This window comes from Indicator indicator, chromosome 21, assembly GCF_027791375.1.
Source record: "Indicator indicator isolate 239-I01 chromosome 21, UM_Iind_1.1, whole genome shotgun sequence".
Classification (NCBI taxonomy): Eukaryota; Metazoa; Chordata; class Aves; order Piciformes; family Indicatoridae; genus Indicator; species Indicator indicator.
In genome coordinates, this window is record NC_072030.1 from 13,558,886 (window position 1) to 13,581,668 (window position 22,783).

Sequence of the window (22,783 nt, forward strand, 5' to 3'; positions counted from 1 at the left end):
CATGGGAATGTGAGGGATGGTGTGGGGATGGGGGAGAGGGTTGGGGACAAGATGTGATTGGGACAGGATTAGAATGGGATAAGAAGGGGATGGGATGAGGAGTGGGATGGAGAGTGGGGATGGGTTGGGTTGGGATTGGATGGGAATGAAGAGTGGGGTGAAGGTGGGATAGGGAGGGGATTGGGTTGGGATGGGGTTGGGATTGGAAACTGAAGATGGGGGTGGGAAACAGACATGGGGAGCAGGGATAGGGATGGAGATGAGGAATGAGGTGGGGGAGCAGGATGGAGTTGGGGAGCAGGGAATGGGAATGGGGAATGGGATGGGGAGCAGGGATTGGAACAGGGGTGGTGAACGGGGTGGAAGCTGTGCCAGGGCTGGGTCTGGCTCTAGGGAACGCGGCTGGAGCTGTGCCCGGCGCTGCTCGGGGCCGGTGTTTAGGACCCGGCGGGACGAGGCGGTGCTGGTGCCCGGTCCCGCCCCGGCCCCATTGTCTGGGCGCGGAGGCGGAGGGACGGGACCGGCGGTGGCTGCTCGTACGGACACGCCGCGGAGCCCTCCCGGCCATGGCTCCCGCACCGGGCCCCGGAGCGGCCCCGGGGACCCGGCTGGCGCTGCTGGTCGCCGCCCTGATCTGCGCCTCAGGTGAGCCACCGGGAACCGGCACCGCGAACCGGTACCGGGAGCCGGCACCGCAACAGGCACCTCCGCGGGCAGCGCCGGTAGCCCCCAGCTGGGCTTCGCACCCGATCGCGGAGGATCCCTGCCTGGATCTCCTCTGACGATCCCGGGCGATCCGCTCCCCTCCTCCCGCAGTCGGGATTGCCGGGAGCTGCTCCTCCCGTTCCCGGGATACCGGGGGGATCTGCGCCCCCTCCGCAGCCTGGGATCACCCGGGATCCCGAGGGGATCTGCTCCCGCTCGCTCCTCTGCGATCCCGAGGGGATCTGTTTTCCCTTTACCGCCTGGGATCCCCCGGGATCGTGAGAGGGGATCCCGGCGGGAATCCTCCCCCAAAGAACGTGGGATCCACTGGGATCTCGGAGGGAATCTCCCCACAACGGCGGCATCCCTGCGGTCCGAGGGGATCTGCTTCCCACGAGATCTGCCTGGGTGCTCTCCCTGCTCCCGGATCCCTTGGGATCTGCCCTCCAGGGAGCTTCCCCACCTCCCATGCCCACGGGGAGCTGGGGATCAGATGGGATCCACCCCCGGGTCCGTGGGTAAAGCCCTGCCCGAGGCATCCCGGCAGGATCTGCTCCCTGCACGTCGAGGATCCCGGTGATCTGGGTACCCTGATCCTGGATCCCAACCGGAGCGGATCTCCCCGCCACGGGCAGAGCCTGACCAGTGTCGTTACTGGGTGGGGGGCTGCCAGGCTTGGGGGAACCTCTCTGATCCCCCCCCAAGTGCTGATCCCCCTCGACAGTGACCTCCCCCCATACTGATCCGCCAGTGCTGATGCCCCCATGCTGCCCCCACCAACCCTGGGTGCCACCCAGCCTGCAGCACCCACTCCCGAGGGGCACGGGGGGGGTTGCCACACTGCAGCACCACACAGGGGACACCGTTTGGGGCACATGGGGTGACCCTGTTCCCAGAGGGGGCCTGGATGCCTCGGGGTGTGGGAGGGTCCTCCATGGTGCCAAGCTGCAACCTCAGACACGGGAGATGGGCACAGAGGTGGGCACAGAGACCCTCGTGGCCACCGAGGCTGGTGACTGTGCCCTTGTCCCCACAGCGAGGGGTGAGGGGGACCCCCCAGACCCTGTGTACCTACCGGTGGACCTGGAGGTGCTCGGTGTGCCCGAGTCCTACCGGCTGCAGCGGGCAGACCAGGACGTGCCCACCAACAGCTCCCTGCACGCCCGCACTGACACCTACCTGCTGCTGGCACACAGCTCAGCCACCCAGCCCCTGCTCCAGGCCACCTACCCACCCTTCAGCACCCGGCAGGTAAAGTGGCACCCGCCCCTGCCAGCCCCCTCCCCTGCCAGCCCGGGGCAGTTCGGCCTGGCCACCCTGGCACCGTCCTTGTGTCTCTTTGCAGGAGGTACCCACGGAGAGCCCAGCAGGGAGGGAGGGTTGGGCCATCCGTGCTGTGTCACTTGAGAGCTCCGTGTCCCCCGCCGAGCCCTTCGCGAGGGTCCTCTTCCACCTCCAGGGTCCTGACTGGATGCCAGGGCACCGGGACCACCTTGGGCAGCAGCACCAGCCTGGGGAGCAGAACCACCCTGGGGAGTGGGACCACCACCCTGGGGAGCAGAACCACCCTAGAGAGTGGGACCACCACCCTGGGGGGCAGAACCACCCCAGGGAGTGGGACCAGCACCCCGGGGAGCAGAACCACCCTAGGGAGTGGGACCACCCTGGGCAATGGGACCACCCCAGGGAGCAGAACCACCCCAGGGAGTGGGACCACCCTGGGCAATGGGACTCCCCTGGGGAGCAGCACCACCCTGGGGAGCAGGCCCAGCCCAGACAACGAAACCACCCCGGGGAGTGGGACCACCCTGGTGAACGGGACCACCGGGAGCACTCCATGGAGCGAGACCACCCCAGGGAGCGGCACCTGCCCTGCGTCACCCTCCATGCCCACCACCGTGGCCGGGTGGCCCGTGGGACGTGCCGCTTGCAGGTCAGTGCCACCCACTGTGGCTGCTGCCCCTCTACCCCCTCCCCACCCTCCCAACCCTAAGCCCTCTCTGTCCTCCAGGCACCCTTGGGCGTCTGCGTGGTGGAACTGGAGATCCCTCCACGCTGGTTCTCCCCCCCACCCCCCACCCCCCGCAGCCGCCGGCGGGCAGCCGAGCCCCCCGAGCCAGCTGAGCTGCGCTACGGCCTGCTGGCACCGGGGGACTGCGGCCGTGCCAGGAGCCCCGGGGAGGCCCCACGGTACCTGGGGACGTTGGAGCTGCGGGCGGCCGAGCCGGGGCGGCGCCAGGAGGTCCGCTTGGACGACAAGGTCCTGCTGAGGGTCCCCGATGCCACCCTGCGCCCTGGGCAGCGCTTCACCGCCACCCTCACCCTGCGGCACAACTTCACCGCCCAGCAGCTGACCCTACGGTGAGACCTAGCGGGGGGTGGGAGAGGGGAGGGTTTGGGGGAGCCCCCCACTGGGGACACATCGTGTGACGAGACCGGGGGGGGTCTGGGGGGCAGGATCAAGGCCAAGAAGGGGCTGCAGGTGGTGGCTGCCCGTGCGGGGGACAGTGGCGCTTGGAGCACCCAGCTGGAGCATACCCGAGGTGCCAAGCACTCGATGGCCGTGGTGACGTGCCAGCGGAGAGGGGACAGTGGGTGGAGGTAGGTGTGGCACCTCTGGCACCCCCCTCCCCCCCAACCCCCAAAGAATTGGAGAGGGGACTTGGATGTGCTGGCTCAGTACAGCCCAGGCAGAGAGAGGGGGACCTGTGCAGGGGACTCCCAGTATAAGCCAGTTGGCGCATTGTCCATCACTGGGGACAGGAGGGACCTGGGTGTGGCTTGATCCCATCCCACTATGGCCCATTTGGAGCAGGGGGACCTGTGCATGGTATTGTCCTCATCCCAGTATGGCCCAGGGGAACTTGGGCATGGTGTTGTCCCCATCCCAGTATAATCCAGTGTGGCCCAAACGCATGTATGTGTTGCACTACTCCCATCCCAGTATGACCCAGTATGGCCCAGGGGAACTCGTGCATGGTATTGTCCCCATCCCAGTATGACCCAGTATGGCCCAAAGGACTGTATGTGTTGCACTGTTCCCACCCCAGTACAGCCCAGAGGGACCTGTGTAAGACAGCGTCCCTATCCCAGTATGGCCCAGTCAGAACGAAAGTGACCTGTGCATGGCACTGCCTCCCTCCCAGTATGGCCCAGTTTGATCAGGGTTTCTCACGTGGCCCAGGGATCCTATGCAGTGTACTATTCCCATCCCAGTATGGCTCAAAGGGACCTGTGCTTTGCCCCACTCCCATCCCAGTATGGCCCAGTCAGAGCAGGGGATGCTGTGCTTTGCCCCACTCCCATCCCAGTATGGCCCAGTCAGAGCAGGGGATGCTGTGCTTTGCCCTACTCCCATCCCAGTATGGCCCAGTCAGAGCAGGGGATGCTGTGCTTTGCCCCACTCCCATCCCAGTATGGCCCAGTCAGAGCAGGGGATGCTGTGCTTTGCCCTACTCCCATCCCAGTATGGCTCAAAGGGACCTGTGCTTTGCCCCACTCCCATCCCAGTATGGCCCAGTCAGAGCAGGGGATGCCGTGCTTTGCCCCACTCCCATCCCAGTGTGGCCCAGTGGGGTGACTGGGGGTGGGGCACGGGGCAGCCCTGACCCCCATCGGGTGACCCAGGGCGAGCGACTCGGCTGCATTCCTGCTGCTGGACGTGGTGGTGGAGAACGGCACAGGGGGACTGGCACCGGTCCGGCCCCTGACCTGGCAGGTGGAGTACCCTGGGCAGGACCCCGAGGCCCAGAAGGACAAACTGGTTTGGGAGGTCCAAGTGTCCGAGAGGGACGTCCGAGCCCTCGTCCCCTTGGTGCAGGTAAGGGTATGAGACGTGTCCCTGTCCTGCTGAGCCCTGTGACACCTGCCCCTGTCCCGCTGAGCCCACACACACTCAGGACATCCCCCCATGGCACACACCCCACTAAGCCCACTCAGGACTGGTGACACCAGTGTGTCCCCATTAATCACCCCACCCAGGACTAGTGACACCAGTGTATCCCCCATTACCCATCCCACTAAGCCCACCCAGGACTGGTGACACCAGTGTGTCCCCCACTACCCACTCCACTCAGGACTGGTGACACCAGTGTGTCCCCCATTACCCATCCCACTAAGCCCACCCAGGACTGGTGACACCAGTGTGTCCCCCACTACCCACTCCACTCAGGACTGGTGACACCAGTGTGTCCCCATTACCTACCCCACTAAGCCCACCCAGGACTGGTGACACCAGTGTATCCCCATTAATCACCCCACTCAAGCCTGGTGCCACCAGTGTGTGCTCCATTACCCTCCCCACTCAAGCCTGGTGCCACCAGTGTGTGCCCCATTACCTACCCCACCCAGGCCACCCCACCCGCTGCCCCTGCAGTCTCCCGAGGATGAGCTTCTCAGCGTCTCTGTGCCCCACGCAGGACCTGGAGCTGCTGAACACAGCGCCCCTGACCGGGGTCCCTCGTTCCATCCCGGTCCGACTGGTGATGGTGGCAGCTGGCGGAGGCATCACCGAGCTGCCGGACCCCCCTCGCTGCGAGTCAGCCGACAAGCAGGTCCTGCAGGTGAGCGCTGCTCCCGGCATCCTCCCAGCCCAGCCCACCACCCTTCCTGGGGGTGCTACCCGCAGCCCCTCCACCTCTCTCTCCCTGTGTCTGTGTCCCTTCTCTTCCGCCAGGTCTCGGACTCCTGTGACAGTGTCTTCGTGGGGGGCAAGGAGAGCCGGGGGGCCCGGGGGGCCCGGGTGGATTTCTGGTGGCGGCGGCTCCACGCCTCGCTCAGCTTCAGCGTCTGGGCACCGCTGCTGCCGCTGCGAGTCCAGCTGGGGGACACCGTCCTGGAGCAAGTCAGGGGCTGGAGGCTGCCTGCTGGCACCGACAGGTCAGTTCGGTGCCACCCTCGGGGGCACTGTGTCACCCTGGGGGCAGCTGGGGAGCACTGAGGCACTGCCATGCTGTGGCGCTTGGGAGCCCCAGTGGAGCTGGAGGGGGGCACCACAGCCCTGCTGAGCCCTGTGGTGCTTGGCATGTGTGCCAGGGAGCCCCAGTGGAGCTGGAGGGGGGCACCACAGCCCTGCTGAGCCCTGTGGTGCTTGGCATGTGTGCCAGGGAGCCCCAGTGGAGCTGGAGGGGGGCACCACAGCCCTGCTGAGCCCTGTGGTGCTTGGCATGTGTGCCAGGGACCCCCAGTGGAGCTGGAGGGGGGCACCACAGCCCTGCTGAGCCCTGTGGTGCTTGGCATGTGTGCCAGGGAGCCCCAATGGAGCTGGAGGGGGGCACCACAGCCCTGCTGAGCCCTGTGGTGCTTGGCATGTGTGCCAGGGAGCCCCAATGGAGCTGGAGGGGGGCACCACAGCCCTGCTGAGCCCTGTGGTGCTTGGCATGTGTGCCAGGGAGCCCCAGTGGAGCTGGAGGGGGGCACCACAGCCCTGCTGAGCCCTGTGGTGCTTGGGATGTGTGCCAGGGACCCCCAATGGAGCTGGAGGGGGCACCACAGCTCTGCTGAGCCCTGTGGTGCTTGGCATGTGTGCCAGGGACCCCCAGTGGAGCTGGAGGGGGGCACCACAGCCCTGCTGAGCCCTGTGGTGCTTGGCATGTGTGCCAGGGAGCCCCAATGGAGCTGGAGGGGGGCACCACAGCCCTGCTGAGCCCTGTGGTGCTTGGCATGTGTGCCAGGGAGCCCCAATGGAGCTGGAGGGGGGCACCACAGCCCTGCTGAGCCCTGTGGTACTTGGCATGTGTGCCAGGGAGCCCCAGTAGAGCTGGAGGGGGGCACCACAGCCCTGCTGAGCCCTGTGGTGCTTGGCATGTGTGCCAGGGAGCCCCAGTGGAGCTGGAGGGGGGCACCACAGCCCTGCTGAGCCCTGTGGTGCTTGGGATGTGTGCCAGGGACCCCCAATGGAGCTGGAGGGGGCACCACAGCTCTGCTGAGCCCTGTGGTGCTTGGGATGTGTGCCAGGGACCCCCAATGGAGCTAGAGGGGGCACCACAGCTCTGCTGAGCCCTGTGGTGCTTGGGATGTGTGCCAGGGAGCCCCAGTAGAGCTGGAGGGGGGCACCACAGCCCTGCTGAGCCCTGTGGTGCTTGGGATGTGTGCCAGGGACCCCCAATGGAGCTAGAGGGGGCACCACAGCCCTGCTGAGCCCTGTGGTACTTGGGACATGTGTGCCAGGGAGCCCCAATGGAGCTGGAGGGGTACACCACAGATCTGCTGAGCCCTGTGGTGCTTGGCATGTGTGCCAGGGAGCCCCAGTAGAGCTGGAGGGGGGCACCACAGCCCTGCTGAGCCCTGTGGTGCTTGGGATGTGTGCCAGGGAGCGCCAATGCAGCTGGAGGGGGGCACCACAGCTCTGCTGAGCCCGTGATGCTTGGGATGTGTGCCAGGGAGCCCCAGTAGAGCTGGAGGGGGGCACCACAGCCCTGCTGAGCCCTGTGGTGCTTGAGATGTGTGCCAGGGAGCCCCAGTAGAGCTGGAGGGGGGCACCACAGCCCTGCTGAGCCCTGTGGTGCTTGGGATGTGTGCCAGGGAGCCCCAGTAGAGCTGGAGGGGGGCACCACAGCCCTGCTGAGCCCGTGATGCCTGGGACATGTGGCACTGCCCCACTGAGCCCCAGGGCACCCATGAGATGCACCCCTGCCATGCTGAGCCCTGTGGCACTCATGACAACTGTCCCTGCCCTGCTGCATCCCCGCACACTCATGACACATCCTCCCCATGGCAAACACCCCACTGAGCCCCACCAGGACTGGTGCCACCAGTGTGCCCCCACCACCCCACAGTGCCCCAGCAGACGCAGAGGAGCCTGGGGAGGAGGCTGAGCGGCGGGCACGGGGCTGCAGACCCCAGTACCAGCGGACGGGGGTGAGGGTCCTGGCACACTTCGTGTCCCACCCCCTGGACGGTGGCCGTCACCTCTCCTACCTGCCCGGTCCCCAGTGGCTTCTGGATGTCACCCACTTGGTGGCCAGCTGGACACGGGTCCAGGACCCACGGGTGGCCTCGCTGGAGGGGGGCACTGTGGTGGTTGGCAGAGAGCCTGGGGTCACCTCTGTGGAGGTAGGTGTGGGGGGGGGTGGTCCTGGGGGGGGTGCGGGGGCTGGAGGTTGGCTCCTGGGAGGCACGGAGGGGTTGGAGGGGAGGGGTCCTGGGAAGGATTGAGGAGGGTCCTGAGGGGATCCAAGGGATGGAGGGGGAGTCCTGAGGAGATCCAAGGGCTGGAGTGGAGGTCCTGGGGAGGCTGGAGGGGATGTCCTTGGGGGTTCCCAGGGTTGGAGGGGAGGTCCTGGGGGGTCTGGAGGGGATGTCCTGGGGGGTGCTAGGGTTGGAGGGGAGGTCCTGAGGAGTGCAGGGGCTGGAGGGGGGGTTTGGAGGGGTGGAAAGGCTGGAGTGGGGGTTCCAGGGGCATGGAGGGTCTAGAGGGGGTGGTCCTGGAGGGCTGTGGAGGTTGCAGGGTGGGTTTTGGAGGGGTGCAGGGGCTGGATTGGGGGTCCTGGAGGCATGCAAAGGCTTGGAGGGGGGTCCTGGGAAAGATGGGGGAGGGGTCCCTGGAGGAGCTTTAGAGATGGGGATAGAGGCTTGAAGTGGGTCCTGGGGGGGGTATAGGGGAGCTGGGGGTGCAGAGGGGTCCTGGGCTGACCTGGGGGCTGGAGAGATGGCGCTGGGGGGGCTGGAGAGGGGTGGCAGAGGTTGGAGGTAGGGAGGCGATGAAGCCTGGGGGCTCACCAGCTCACCCCCCACCCCTGTGCCCCCCAGGTCCGCTCCCCACTCTCGGACTCCATCCTGGGGGAGCAGATGCTGGTGGTGTCAGAGGAGAAGGTGACAGTGACAGAGCTGCGTGCCCAGGTGGTGGCTGGGCTGTCCCTGGCGCTGCGGGCAGAGCCGGGGCACCCTGGCATGGTCACAGCCACTGCCGTGGGGACGATCGCCCTGCGTGCCCCCAAGCAGGTGAGAGAGAAGGAGGGAGGGCGACTCCTGGTGCCCCCCAAACCCCAACCCAGCCTCACCCCTGACCCTGGTGTCACCCTGCCTGGCATCCCTGGCAGGAGGCAACGCTGTCGGTCTGGCTGCTCTTCTCCGACCACACGCTGGCCCCGCTGGAGCTCTACGGCTGGCAGGATGCCACCTTGGCTGTCACCACCTTGGACCCCTCGGTGGCCACCGTTGGGGGCTCCCCCGGGGGCCCCTCTGCTCGGCCCTGGGTAGTGGCGGAGGGGCCGGGGCGCGGGGCTCTGCTGCAGCTCAGCTTGTACCCGCCGGACGCTTGCCGCCGGGGCCGGCACCGGGCAGCCGCGCTGGGCACCGGCACCGCCTGGCTCGAGGTGGGGCTCGGCCAACGTCTCCCCACCGCCGCCAGCCCCCGCCCCCGGGGCGGTCGGCCACGAGCCGGCTCCCCCTTCCCGAGAGCCGAAGGGGCCATGTCAGGAGAGGCGGTGACGGTAGCCAGCCAGCCCCGGCGAAGGGACCCTGCTGGCGTAGGACCTGCTGCCACCAAGCTCCACGGCTTGGGGTCTTCCTCGGAGGAGGAGGAGGAGGGGGAGGAGGAAGGCTACGGCCACAACAACCGAGCCGGTGGGATGGAAGAAGAGGAGGAGGATGAGATGGTGAAGGCTCCTGAGCGGGTCACCGACCTGGAGATTGGCATGTACGTCCTGCTGGGGGTCTTCTGCTTGGCCATCTTCATCTTCCTGGTCAATTGCATCTTCTTCGTCCTGCGCTACCAGCAGAAGGAGCTGCCCGACGGTGCCAGCGCTGCCCCTTCCGCCCCCCAGCCCCATAACTGGGTTTGGTTGGGCACCGACCAGGAAGAGCTGAGCCGGCAACTGGACCGGCGGCAGCCGGAGCCCCCGGCCACCAAAGCGGGCACCAAGGCCGGCACCGACAGCGGCCGCTGCTGCTGCGGGGTGCCCCCGGGCACCGCGCCCGGCCCCGAAGCTGAGGGTCCTCCCCCGCTCGATACCCCGAAGCCTGGAGCTCCTCTGCCTCGTAAAGAAGGCGGTACGGCAGGGGGTGGCCGCAGGAAGAGGGTGGAGTTTGTCACCTTTGCCCCTGCCCGGGCCCCCGAGGAGCCCCCCGAGCCTGTCCCCAACGTCCAGTCCATCCTGGTGGCCAGCGAGGATGACATCCGCTGGGTGTGTGAGGACATGGGGCTGAGGGACCCCGAGGAGCTCAGGAGCTACATGGAGAGGATCCGGGGGAGCTCCTGACCGTGAAGGGCTTCCCCCCAGCCCCCGCACCCCCACCCCCCCACCAACCAAACCAGTAAGGGACTGACCTCCTCCCAGTATCCCCCACCTCCCAACCCCCAGCCCCTGCCTACAAGCAGGCTGTGCTGCTCCTGGGGGACCACCTTGGGGACCTCAACCCCATCCCAGTGAGGCCACCCCAAGGGACCAACCCCAGCTGCCTGCAGAGGTGGGGAGGGGTCTCCACCTAGCTCAGAACCTCCTTGGAGGGGACTCGGGGGGTGGAGGGAGTGAGGGGGGGGGGGGGTGTCCACAGCAGCCCCTTCCCCAACCTCAGTGAGGAGGAACCTGGGATGCCCTTTACTGCTTTGGGTCTCATTGTGGCATTGTGTTCATAGTGATGATGATGATGCTGAGTCCTGTGGTTTGATCTTGGGGGGAGGGTCCTATACTCCCTCCTCCTTCTCCTCCTCATCCATGGGGAGGAAGAGGAGCAGGGAGGGGGGAGGGGGGGGACGTGTCCTTCACTCCCACCATGCATCTGTTTTTTTGTACAACTCAAAAACATTTTCTACCTGTGCTGCCGTGAGGGGCTGTTAATTTATGGGAGATTTTTAAGTCTGACCTTGGGACAAAAATAAAAGGGATTAAAAAACTCCAAAAAAGAAAAAAAAATGGTGCTGAGGTGGCTGGGTCCCTGCTCTTCCCACCCAGGGAACTGTGGAATTATGGAATTGGTTGGGTTGGAAAAGAGCTTTGAGGTTGTGGAGCCCAACCCTTTCCCCAGCACTGCCAGGGCACCACCAAACCATGGCCCTCAGCACCACAGCTCCAGGGCTTGGAAACCCCTCCAGGGATGGGGACTGCACCACTGCCCTGGGCAGCCTGGGACAGTGTTTGAGAATCCTGATGCTGAGGTGGCTGCTCCACCTTCCCAGGGAATCACAGAATGTTAGGGGTTGGAAGGGAAGCATGGAATGACAGAATTCTTTCAGTTGGAAAAGCCCTTTAAGAGGATCAACTCCAACCATTCTCTAACTCTGCCAAGGCTGGTGCTAAACCATGGTCCTCAGCACCAGGGCCCTCAGCACCACAGCTCCAGGGCTTTGAAACCCCTCCGGGTGTGGGGATTCAACCACTGCCCTGTGGAGCCTGATCCTGTCCTTGAGAGCCTTCCCTTGAGGAAGTTTCCTCATGTCCAACCTAAACCTCCCCTGGGGTAACTTGAGGCCATTCCCTCTTGTCCTGTCACTTGTTCCTTGGCAGAAGAGCCCAACCCCCACCTGGCTCCAGCCTCCTTGCAGGGAGCTGCAGAAAGCCAGAAGGTCTCCCCTCAGCCTTCTGCTCTCCAGGCTCAACACCCCCAGCTCCCTCAGCTGCCCCTCACCAGCCCTTCTCCAGACTCTTCCTCAGCTTGGTTGCCTTTCTCTGGACCTACTCCAGCTCCTCAATGTCTTTCTTGGAGTGAGGGGCTCAGAACTGACCCCAGGATTCCAGGTGTGGCCTCAGCAGTGCCCAGTCCAGGGGGACAATCCCTGCCCTGGTCCTACTTGGAACCAACAGGTCAGGTCCTGCCACTCTTCCAGAGCAGGGGATGGAGGATGGATGCTTGGTGCTGGGCTCACCACGGGCATGGACCAGCTCTGCCAGGCACAGCTCTGCCTGCCAGGCTCTTGGGGACATGCCCTTGACATTGGCTCCACGTGGGGACAAACATGACAGCTGGTCACAGGGGCTGGGCCAGGGCCAGCCAAGGTGACCTTGGGGCAAGGGACCTGTTAATGGTTGGACTCAGTCTTAAAGATCTTTTCCAACCTAAATGCTTCCATGATTGCATTCCATGACCTCCTTCCTCCCTGCTCTGCCACGAGGAAGAGGCTACTGCCTTCATCTTCCTCCTCCATCCCTCCAGCCCCAGCACCCAGAACCAGGGAGCACCACCCCAACCCAGTCCTGGGTCCTCTCCCACCATGACTGCTCCCTGATCAGCCCTCAAACCCCAGCCAAGTGTCTTCTGCAATGGCAGCCACCAGCAATAGGTCAGCAGGTCCCTTTATTCAGGGGAGCCCTGGGGTTTTCCACCCCTCCAGTGTCCCCCCAGTCTGGCCCAGTGACCCCAAGACACCCCCAAATCACCTTGGGTGATGACAGGAGACACCTCACCTCTGTCACCCTGCTCCTTGCAATCTCCTCACCCTACCCACCTGCCACCTTCTCTCCACACCACACTGAGCCATCTTCACAGCCCCCCACCCCACCCCCTCAAATCCCACTGAGGTGGGGTGACAGCTCTGGCTGGAGATCCTGTCCCCACCCCTGTGCTGCTGGCACTGGGTCCACCACCCCTGCCCCCAGGGAAAGGTAATGATGCCTTGCCACTCTTCCTGGCACCACATCAGTCCTCTTCTGGGCCCATGGAGGGGTGTGGGGCACTCAGCAGTGCTGGGTGGCTGTGGTAGTGCCTGGTGATCCAGATGAAGAGGAGGCAGTTGACCGACTGGATCCCCACCAGCAGGAAGAGGTAGTTGTCCATCCGGCAGTGGTTGATGCTCCCTGTGAGGAAGAGGCTGCTCAGGAAGCAGGGAGGGTGGCCCTCAGGACACCTCCACAGCCCAAATCCCATCCACCATTGGCCACAAAAGCAGCCCAAGGAGGAGGTGACACCCCTGGAGAAGGTGACACCCCGGGAGGAGGTGACCCCCACAGCCTCACACCAGGGCTCACCAGAGTCCTTTGGGCACTGCATCCACCCGCGGGTGGGCTGTGAGAGCAGGGCCAGCAGCCCCTCACCCAGCAGGAAGCCCAGCCCAGAGGTGAAGCAGAAGAGCCCCATGATGGCTCCTTTCATGGACCTGGGGGCCTCAGTGCAGGCAAACTCCAACCCTGTGGAGAGAAGAGAGGGCGAAGCTTGAACCCCTTGGAGGTTCCTCCTGCTGGGGGGGCTGTGCTGGGTGCCCTCGGGGGGGGGCAGGCAGAGGTGGGCATGGGCTCACTGGAGATGCTGACTAAGAGCTCGCTGATGCTGAGGAGAAGGTACTGAGGGGCTTGCCACCAGACTGGCAAGGTGGCAGCCAGGTAGAGGTCCTTGCCAATGAGCTGTGGCACCACCTGGCCGTGCTGCACGTACCGCAGCCGTTCCCGCTCCAAGAAGCCTGTGGGATGAGGACAGGGAGTTGGGAATCCACCAAACCCCTGCCTGTGGCATCACCCCAGCCCTGCCTAGGTCCTACCTGCTGTGAGGACGGAGGTGAGGCTGAAGAACATGCCCAGGGTGATCTGCTTGAGCGCTGAGGGCAGCAGCTTCCGCCTGGCGAGGAAGGGGTCGATGATGTGGTTCTTCAGGGGTACCAAGGCCAGCAAGGCCACCACGTTGGCCAGGAGCAGCCAAGCAGCTGGGAACTGGGGAGCAGAGAGAGGTCCAGCCCTTAGTCCAGGAGATCAGCATCTCCTGGGACACCAGCAGCTCATCAGGTCCATGGAGCTGTTTGCCTCATCCCTCACCGTGTAGGTCTGGGGGGTGCTGGGACCGTGCTGGAAGATGCTGGGGATGTGGAGGTGAAGAGCTTGCAGATGGTAAGTTGACTGGATCTGAAAGGCAGCAAGGTGGTGGCTCCATGGACCATCATCTCCTGGATGGACCCAACCACCAGTGAGGGTCCCTGCCTGCTGCAGAGTCCACCTCACACCTCACCTGTGAGTAGACCATCCAGTAAGGGATGAAGGTCAGCATCACAGGCAGGATCCGGGCCAGCACCTGGAAGTTGGCAAGGTCCTCCTCGGGTGAAGGGGCTCCAGGCTGGCCTCTGCTGCTGGGGAGAAGGTCCTCAGCCTCCCACCGCTGAGTGCTCGGCCTGGGGAGAGGGACAAAGTGGGAAAGGCCAAGGCTGGGAGGCTTCAGCCCCATGTAGATCTCCCAAACTTCTCACCTGGCCCTGACGGCCCCCAGCCAGGCACAGCCAAAGTTCTTCAGGGCCAACTTGATCATCGAAGAGACCTGGCTGCCTCTGGGGGGCTTGATGATGAAGGTGGGGGTGGCCAGGAGGAAGATGAAGAGTGCCAAGGCCAGGCAGGCAACAGGGATGAGGTAGCCAGCCAGGAAGCTGATGTTCTGCTGGACAAAGGCCACCAGCAGCAGGGAGAAGACAGCCCCAATGTTGATGCTCCAGTAGAACCAGTTGAAGAAGCACCGTGTGGCAGCACCACCCTGGTCCCTCACCTGCCAGTGCAGAGGGATGGGCCCCAGGGCCAGCTCTGAGCCTCCCCAGTGCCCAACCTCAGCTCTAAACGCAGGATTTCTGCTTCAGCCCCTGTCCCACCACCCTCCTGTGCCTCCACATGCCCCAGCCCACCAGCCCTCCACACCTCACCTCCTGGTCTCCCTCCCTCCTTCCCCCATTGGGGATGTCCCAGGGATTTGGAAGGGTTTGGAAGTGCTCTGTGGGTTGCCACCACCTCGTGGGAGCCTGCACCCCAGCCTTGGGCTCAGCAGAAGGGGAAGGGAGAGCCACAGGTCCGTGGTGGCCCCACGGATGTGATGGCTGAGAGGGGGCAAAAGGAGAAGGATCTCACCTGGTCGGCCCCAAAGGGGCTGAGGTTGGCTTTGATGGAGCTGACTCCCAAGGCCAGGACCAGGAGGCTGGTGTAGATGGTGGGGGCACAATAGAGCTCGGGGGGGCGTCCTTGGCACGTCCCCTCCTGGGGCCAGGAGCAGTTTCGGAGGGTGCCAGCGGGCGGCTGCCCGCACAGCGAGAGCCGCCCGTCCAGCGTGGCGGTGAGGGGCAGCAGGCAGCTCGCCAGCAGGCACACAGAGAAGCTGAGGACCAGGCTGCCGTAGCAGCCGAGGTAGACATCGGCAAACCAGCCCCCGACGGGGGAGAGCAGGTCAGAGGCAGCCAGGAAGAGCAGAGCAGCCTGGGACGCTCGGCTCACCCCCCAGCCGAAAGTGCTGCTGCTGCTGAGGTAGAGCCCCAGGCTGGTGGAGATGCTGCAGAAAGCCACCCTCGCCAGAGCCTCCGCCACCAGCACGGCCACACACGCCGCGCCCGGGCCCTGCAGGGCTGTCCCCGTCCCCACTAAGGGACTCCGCTCCCCGTCGTCCCCCGTGCTGGCCATGTCCTGCCCGACGGGTCGGTTCCGCTGCTCTTCACCCCTCTAAGCGGGCAAGCGAGGAGCTCCTTGTCCTGCCACGGTGCTTTCTCTGTCCCCTTGGCCCCTCGCTGGGGTGGTGATCTTCAGCCTCCGGGCTGCTCCGCAGCTCCCAGTTCCTCATTCCTGTCAACAAACACATGTGACAGCCAAGGCGGCAGCTCCTTCCTGGGGGCTTCCCCAGTCTGCCCAGCTTGGGCTGGGGCTTTGCTCAACATGGTCGTCGTCCGTCCGACCCCCCGCCCACAGCCGGCTGGGTCCTCAGCTCCTGCTCATCCTCCTCCACCAGTGCAGCTCTGGGTCCTCAGCTCCTGCTCATCCTCCTCCACCAGTGCAACTCCACTGGGTCCTCAGCCCCTGAAACTGGGGTGTCCGTTGCTATGGAGGCATCAGATCCCCACATAACCCAGGGGCCAAGGTATACTCACCAACACCTCCCCCCCAGAACCAGTATGAACTGGGCTAGAGCCAAGCTGAGGGCTGCCACACCAGCTCCCCACCAAATCCCAGTCTCACCAGTGCACTGAGGCTGCTTTTTTTTTGGCCCAGTTTGATGAGGAAATGGAGCTGGGCTGGGAGTGGGGGTGCAGTTTGTGACCTCCCCACAGCCCCCAGCATCCCTCCCCATGGCTCCCAGTATCCCCACAGCCCCCAGCATCCCTCTCTGTGGCTCCTAGTATCTCCACAGCCCCTAACACCCAGCATCCCACCAGCTCCCAGCATCCCACCAGTCCCCTTCATTCCCATGGACCCTCAGCCCCCCCCAGTATCACCCCAGCATCTCCCTAGCTCCCAGTATTCCCACAGCCCCTGACACCCCTCCCCACAGCTTCCAGCATCCCCCCAGACTCTGGCATCCCCATAGCTCCCAGTATCCCCACAACTTCCAGCATCCCAACAGCTCCTGGAATTCCCTGGCTCCCACTATCCCCACAGCTCCCAGCATCCCCACAGGTCCCAGTATCCCACCAGCTCCTGGCATCCCCATGAATCTCAGCATCCCCATGACCCTCAGCATTCCAACAGCTCCCAGTCTCCCCCTGTGCCCCCACCATCAGGCAGCCCTACCTGGCAGAGCGACAAGGTCTCTAGGTCTTGGTGCTCCCACAGCCTTCTCTTGTCCACCTCAAGGCCCACATTCAGCTCCACCACCCCATGGAGCTCCCAGAGCCTGGAGGACCCTGGGCCCCACCATGTCACCAGCAATGCTGTCCCAGCCCATGGCATGGTGGCACACCAGGACCCACAAAGGCTGTGCCTGGCCTGGAGTGGGACCTTCGTGTCCCCCTGGCTCCCACCACCCTGAGGGATGCCACAGCCTCACCTCGTGGTCCCCAGGAGGACCTCACCTCCACTCATCCCCACCACGAGCAAGCAGGATGAGGCCATCCCACAGCTCTCCTCCGCCCCGAGGCGCTGAGCTGGCTTCCTGCAGCCCTCCACCGCAGGCTGGGAGCAGAGAGCAGCAGAGAGCACGGAGAGGTCACCTCCAAACCATGTCCCCGAGCTCCTGAAGGCAGGAGGAGGTCACCCCCCCGCCCTTAGCTGGCATGGGGCTGCCCCACAGCTGCTGAGCAGGATGGAGGGGCCCTGCCTGCTCTTGGTGGCTCTCTTGGCCCTGGTGCCTGCACAAGGTAGGTCAGTGTCCCCAGCCCCTCCCTTCCCTCCCTTCCTGTCCCTCTCTGTGTGCTGGCACCCCTTGGTGATGGCCCTGCCACACCCCAGCCCCCCCCCCCCCTCGGGTGCCAGTGGGGCAGGGGGTGTGGGTGCCTGTTCCTGGTGGTGCTGCTCCTCAGCTCCTCTCCACCCTGAGGTGCTCAGCGTGGCCATTCCCACCTCAGCCCTTCCTTCATGTGGCCCTCGCTGTGGGGAGGGGGTCCCTGCTTGGGCTTGGTGGCTTTAAGGACCCTACCTGGGGGCTGGTGGCTCTGAGGACCCTGCTTGGGGGCTGGTGGCTCTGGGGACCCTAAAAGCCCTCTTGGCACCATCCCTCCTCACCACCTCCCACGCTCAGTGATGCTCTCCTGGTTTGGGCAGCCATAAGCCATACCCATCCTGTCTGCTTGTGCCACCAGGGTCACCCCAGGGTGGGTTTGGGGGACAATGTCCCTTGGTGGGAGTGAGGGGAAGGGGTCTGGTGGACACCAGTGTCACCCCAGGATGGTTCTGGGGGACAATGTCCTTTGGTGGAAGCGAGGGAAAGGGGTCTGGTGGCAATGGGGGCCCTTAAAAGCCCTCTTGGCACCATCCCTCCTCACCACCTCCCACCCTTGTGATGCTCTCCTGGTTTGGGCAGCCATGAGCCAAACCCATCCTGTCTGCTCATGCCACCAGGGTCACCCCAGGGTGGGTTTTGGGGACGATGCCCCTTGGTGGGAGTGAGGGGAAGGGGTCTGGTGGCTTTGGGGGGAGCCTAAAAGAGGTCTTGGGAACATCCCAGCCCAGCAGCAGCAAGCAGACCCTCTCCATCAGCAGGGCTGGTGGGCAGGGAGGCAGCAGCGGTAGCAGCACCTCATGAACTCATTGGCACCCAAGGCTTTGGCTCTCCCACAGGTGAGTCTTGTCACCAGGTGAGGGCCAGGTCTTGTCTCCTCCCAGCCTAGGAGCAGAGCCCAGGCCAGGACTCGGTCCCAGGGCAGGTCCCTTCAGCCCAAGGGTTGATGTGAGGAGCCCAGGGTGCAACAGAGCCACAGCCACGTGGCCAAGCCTTGAGGAGGCTCCTGCTGCTGTCACCCATTTTGTGCCAGCCTGGGGATGGCGTTTTGGCCACCATGCCCCAGCACAGCAGCACTCTGGGTGGAGGGGCACATTCCTGCACCTCCTCCATCTGTCCCCCAACCCTCCCCACGATCTCTGTGCCAAGGTGTGGTGGCAGAGCCACATCCCTTTGGTTTGCCATCTGCCAGCTGGCACGGCAGGGACAAGCTATCAGCTTCACCTCCAGTGCTGGCAGCACCCAAACCTTCTGCTCCAAGCTGGAGATGAGCCAAGAAAGAGGAGCTTGGGGGTGCTGTCCCCCCAGCAGCCACTGACTTCACTCCTCCTGTCACCTTGGTGGCTGCCAGCTCTCAGCAGAGCTTTGGGGCTGTGTCTGTCTGGTGGCATGTCTGTCTGTTCTGTCATCATGCCACCTCCTGTCCAGCTCCAAAGGGGCACTCATCTCAAAATGGGGGGGGAGGAAAGGGAGGGGGGAGGGTCCTGGTGGGCTTAGCCTCTCATGCCCTGCTCCTTGCAGCCCCCATGGAGCCAACAGCACCTCCCAGTACCCCGGTGGGAAGTGGGGCTGGAAACACCTCGGTGGCACCAGGTGAGCATAGGAAGGACCACCTTTGGGTGGGCGAGGGGATGGTGGCACAGGAAGGAACCTCCTTGCACCCACCTATGGGTGGGCGAGGGGATGGTGGCACAGGAGGGACCTCCGTGCACCACCTTTGGGTTGGGCAAGGGGATGGTGGCATCTCAGCTAACTGCTGCTGGTAGCACAGGAGGGACCTCCCTGCACCCACCTTTGGGTGGGCAAGGGGCTGGTGGCATCTCAGCCCTGTGCTGCCGGTGGCACTGGGGACAGACCCGGCGTCCCCTCCAGCCCTCTCTCCTGCCTCTCACGCAGGTGGCAGCGCGTTGAGGCTGGTGGGTGGCCGGGGCCGGTGCGAGGGCCGAGTGGAGGTGGAGCTGGAGGGGAGCTGGGGGACAGTTTGTGACGACGGCTGGGACCTGGCGGACGGCGACGTGGTGTGCCGGCAGCTGCGCTGCGGGACAGCCCTGCGCGTCCCGGGCGGGGCCGCCTTCGGCCGGGGCAAGGGAAGCATCCTGAGGGATGAGGTGGGATGTGAGGGGCACGAGGAGCACCTCTGGGACTGCCCTGCGGAGCTGGAGCACGACTGCAGCCATAAGGAAGATGCCGGCGTGGTGTGCTCAGGTGGGGCTGGGGGCGCGGGGAGGGGTGGAGGGGAGCAGGGGTTGGGCTCTGCTGGGCAGAGGTGTGAGGGAATCACAGAATGGGTTGGGTTGGAGGAGACCTTCGAGGTCATGGAGCCCAGCCCTTCACCCCAGCACTGCCAGGGCACCACCAACCCATGGCCCTCAGCACCACAGCTCCAGGGCTCAGAAACCCCTCCAGGGATGGGGACTGCACCACTGCCCTGGGCAGCCTGGGACAGGCCTTGACAACCCTCAAGGGCAACAAATTGTTCCTTATGTCCAACCTAAACCTCCCTTGGAGCACCTTGAGGCCATTCCCTCTTGTCCTGTCACTTGTTCCTTAGGAGAAGAGACCAACCCCCACCTGGCTCCAGCCTCCTTGCAGGGAGTTGCAGAGAGCCAGAAGGTCTCCCCTCAGCCTCCTTCTCTCCAGGCTCAACACCCCCAGCTCCCTCAGCTGCTCCTCCCCAGCCTTGTTCTCCAGACCCTTCCCCAGCTTTATTGCCCTTCTCTGGACCTGCTCCAGCTCCTCAATGTCCTTCTTGGAGTGAGGAGCCCAAAACTGACCCCAGGATTCCAGATGTGGCCTCAGCAGTGCCCAGTCCAGGGGGACAATCCCTGTCCTGCTCCTGCTGGCCTCACTCTTGCTGATCCAGGCCAGGCTGCTGGTGACCTTCTTGGCCACCTGGGCACCCCCTGGCTCCTCTCCAGCTGCTGTCACCAACCTCCCAGGTCCTTTTCCAGCAGGCAGTTTCCAGCCACTGTGCCCCCAGCCTGGAGCCTTCCTGGGGTTGTTGTGACCCAAGTGCAGGACCCAGCCCTTGGCCTTGGTGAACCTCATCCCATTGGCCTCACCATGGATCCAGCCTGCCCAGACCCCTCTGCAGAGCCTCCTGAGCAGGGTAGAAGGTGCAGAGAGGGTTGGCCATCTCCAGCCCCACTCTCTGCCCATCAGAGCACCAGGAATGGAGGCTGTCTGGAGGTCAGGATGGTTGTGCTGGCCGGGTGGAGGTCTTCTTCCGCGGGCTGTGGAACACGGTGTGCGACAGCAGCTGGTACCAGCTGGAGCCCAGGGTGCTGTGCCACACCTTGGGCTGTGGGGAGCCCCTCCAGCACCTCTCCTTCGACCACACCTTGCCTGGCAAGATGCTGTACGAATGTGAGAGCCCCCAGCCATCACTGGCCCACTGCAAGTGGACCTACAACAAGTCAGCTCCCTGCTACCAGTCGCGGGCGGCCGGCGTGGTCTGCAACGGTAGGGGACCCCTGCCCCCCTGCCCTCCCCCTCTGGCTTGTCCCCGTGGGTTCTGGGCTCTGTCCCTTTATTTGTGCCCAGGAGGGTCCCCTCCAGATGAGCTGCAACCCACCTCTTGTGCTCCTCCATCCCTCTTCTTCTCATGCCAGGCTCCCAGGGCTTGCAGCCCCCAAGCACGCCGGCCCTGGTGGCACCAAGTGACAGCAGCCTGCTGGGAGGTGAGTGCCCTGCAGAGCTTCAGCCACGGCCTGGGGCTGCTGCCTGAGCACCCTACCCCCTCTTCAGCTGGAGGAAGGGTGCCTGAGGTGTGAGCAGCCGTGTCCTTTCTCTGTCCCAGCTGAGGAGGGTTCCAAGGCCATGGGGGGGACACTGTCCCCTCTGCACACGCCACTCTTTGTCCTCTGCCTGGTCCTGGCAGCGCTGCTGCTCCTCGCTGTGCTGGCCTTCAGCGTCGCCCTGCTGAGGGTGAGGAAGATGAGCGGTAAGGAGCCCTCAGGGTAGGCTCTGACCATGGGTGAGGTGACACTGCCTGGGAGCCAGCTCACTGACTGGGTGCAATCTCTCGGCCCCACAGCCCACACCGTGTCCTCCCTGGGTCTAGCTGGACCAGTGCTGGTGACCCACAGCACCCAGAGCCCCAGTGCGCCCTCTGGGACCCTCAACGAGTACAGGGAGGTGCCCCCCAGCCTTCCCAAAGGAGCAGGTAAGGCTGGGAGGTCATTGGTGCCCCCCATGGAGGGTGCTGTGGGGCAGGAGGCCCTGGCTGGTGATGGTTGCCCCATCTCCATCTCAACCCCCCCAGCCCCCCCGGTGCCCACTGCCAAGGACTCCGACTCCGACTCTGACTATGAACACTACGACTTCAGCAGCAAGCCCCCCGTGGCCCTCTCCACCTTCTACAGTGAGCCCAACCCCAAGAGCTCCACCACCCAGCCCTGTGGGACCCCCACCAGCCTGCTCTGGGGTTCCTCAGGGTGCCCCTGTTGATGCCCCCTCCCTGCCCTCCCTCCAGACTCCCTGCGCCGGCAGCCTGGGGAGCAGCAGCTCCTGCTGAAGACCACCCAGGAGGGGCTGGAGCTGGTCCCTGCAGAAGGTAGGACATGATGGGCACCCATCCCACTGTCCTGTGGCACTGGGCATCTGCTCATCCTGCCTATGGGTGGGCAAGTGGGTGATGTGAGTCCTGTGCCCCAACAGTGCCACCCAGGCTGGGCCCGCTGTCCTGTGGCAGCTCCTCCACTTCTTCCTCCTCCTTTTCCTCCTCCTCCTCCTCCACTGAGCCCTATTGCAACGACACAGAGCCCACCATGCAGTCCCCCACCCATGGCATCCATGGCACCCACCAGCTGACAGCACCCACCACTGACTGCCCTGGCACAGGTGGGCACTGCCAGAGGGGCGTGGGGAGGTGTGTGTGGGGTGCCAGGGACTGGAGCAAGGATGGGGACAGGACCCCAGGGATGTGAGCAGGGATGGAGAGAATCCAAAGATGGGAGCACGGGATGGGGACAGCCCTGGAGACAGGGAAGAGGAGTGGAGAGACCTGGGGATGGAAACAGGGATGGAGAGACCTGGGGATGGGAACAGGAGTAGAGACACCTGAGGGATGGGAGCAGGGATGGAGAGACCTAAGGGATGGGAGCAGGAGTGGAGAGACCTGAGGGATGGGAGCAGGGGTGGAGAGACCTGGGAATAGGAGCAGGGATGGAGAGACCTCAGGGATGGGAACAAGGATGGTGACAATCCCAGGGAGGGAATGGGAATGAAGGACTCCAGGGGATGGGAGCAGGAGAGCAGGACTGGAAGGGTGCAGCAAGTGAGCCTGTTCCCCCCAGCTCCCCCAGCAATGCCCAGTGTGCCCAGCCCAGTGCTGGCCCAGCCCGGGGTGCCACCTCCAGCAGCCCCAGCTGTGCCACCAGCCGACAGCTCCAGCACCTCCTCGGGGGAGTGGTACCAGAACCTGCAGCCCGGGGAGCCGCCTGGAGACCTGTGCCCACACACTGGTGAGGACCCCCTGCTGGTGGGGTGGCACGGGGGGGCTGCAGGCTTTCTCTGTCCCCACAGCACCCTCCTGACAGCCAATGTCCCTTCCAGGCTGCTCAGCTCCATCCTGTCCCTCGAGGGGACATGAGAGGGACCCTGACTCTTCGGATGGCAGTGACTACGATGACATCCAGGGCTCTGCCTGCTGAAGGTGTCCCACCCCAGCCAGAGGGACATGGCAGGGCACACAGGGCACTGTGTGTGGCCAAGGGCTTGCCAACAGCTCCTCCAGACCTCTCCAGACATCTCCTCCGTGCCAAGACTCTGGTCCTGGTGGCACGTGGGGGACACTTGGCACAGGAGAGCTGTGCCAGGCTGTGTGCTGCCAATAAAAGCTTTTCTCAGTGGGTCACCGTGTCCCTTGGCCACAGAGGTGGCAGCTCACCATGTCCTTCAGCCAGAAAAGTGGCTGCTCACCATATCCCAGGGCCACAGAGGTGGCAGGTGCCCATGTCCCTCAGTCAGAAGGGTGACAGGTCACTGTGCCCCTTGGCCACAGAGCTGGCAGGTCACCGTGTCCCTCAGCCATAGGGGT

At 64.5% G+C, this 22,783-nt stretch overlaps 3 protein-coding genes across 3 annotated transcripts; 2 read left to right on the forward strand and 1 right to left on the reverse strand.

The window, feature by feature from the left end:
* The first annotated feature begins 317 nt into the window (after positions 1-317).
* Positions 318-9,905, forward strand: TMEM132A (transmembrane protein 132A). Its single transcript, XM_054390796.1, is given in 13 exon segments — positions 318-470; positions 472-517; positions 520-645; positions 1,742-1,956; positions 2,051-2,638; positions 2,717-3,066; positions 3,163-3,296; positions 4,308-4,525; positions 5,124-5,267; positions 5,381-5,583; positions 7,482-7,758; positions 8,455-8,646; positions 8,745-9,905. Coding segments are annotated over 13 exon segments (3,807 nt in total).
* A 2,374-nt stretch (positions 9,906-12,279) lies between these two features.
* On the reverse strand, positions 12,280-14,996 carry SLC15A3 (solute carrier family 15 member 3). The gene is made up of 8 exons (XM_054390797.1): positions 14,454-14,996; positions 13,811-14,100; positions 13,576-13,729; positions 13,386-13,472; positions 13,115-13,283; positions 12,878-13,036; positions 12,609-12,767; positions 12,280-12,437 (listed from the first exon to the last, which is right to left on the reverse strand). Exons 1-8 carry the CDS (start codon positions 14,994-14,996, stop codon positions 12,280-12,282), a joined length of 1,719 nt encoding a protein of 572 aa, XP_054246772.1.
* Positions 14,997-16,608: 1,612 nt separating this feature from the next.
* Positions 16,609-22,397, forward strand: CD6 (CD6 molecule). The gene is made up of 11 exons (XM_054390798.1): positions 16,609-16,663; positions 18,265-18,336; positions 18,640-18,948; positions 19,906-20,205; positions 20,355-20,423; positions 20,543-20,686; positions 20,780-20,908; positions 21,008-21,106; positions 21,218-21,298; positions 21,403-21,585; positions 22,300-22,397. The coding sequence occupies exons 1-11, from the start codon at positions 16,609-16,611 to the stop codon at positions 22,395-22,397; spliced, it is 1,539 nt and encodes a 512-aa protein (XP_054246773.1).
* The last annotated feature ends 386 nt before the right edge of the window (positions 22,398-22,783 follow it).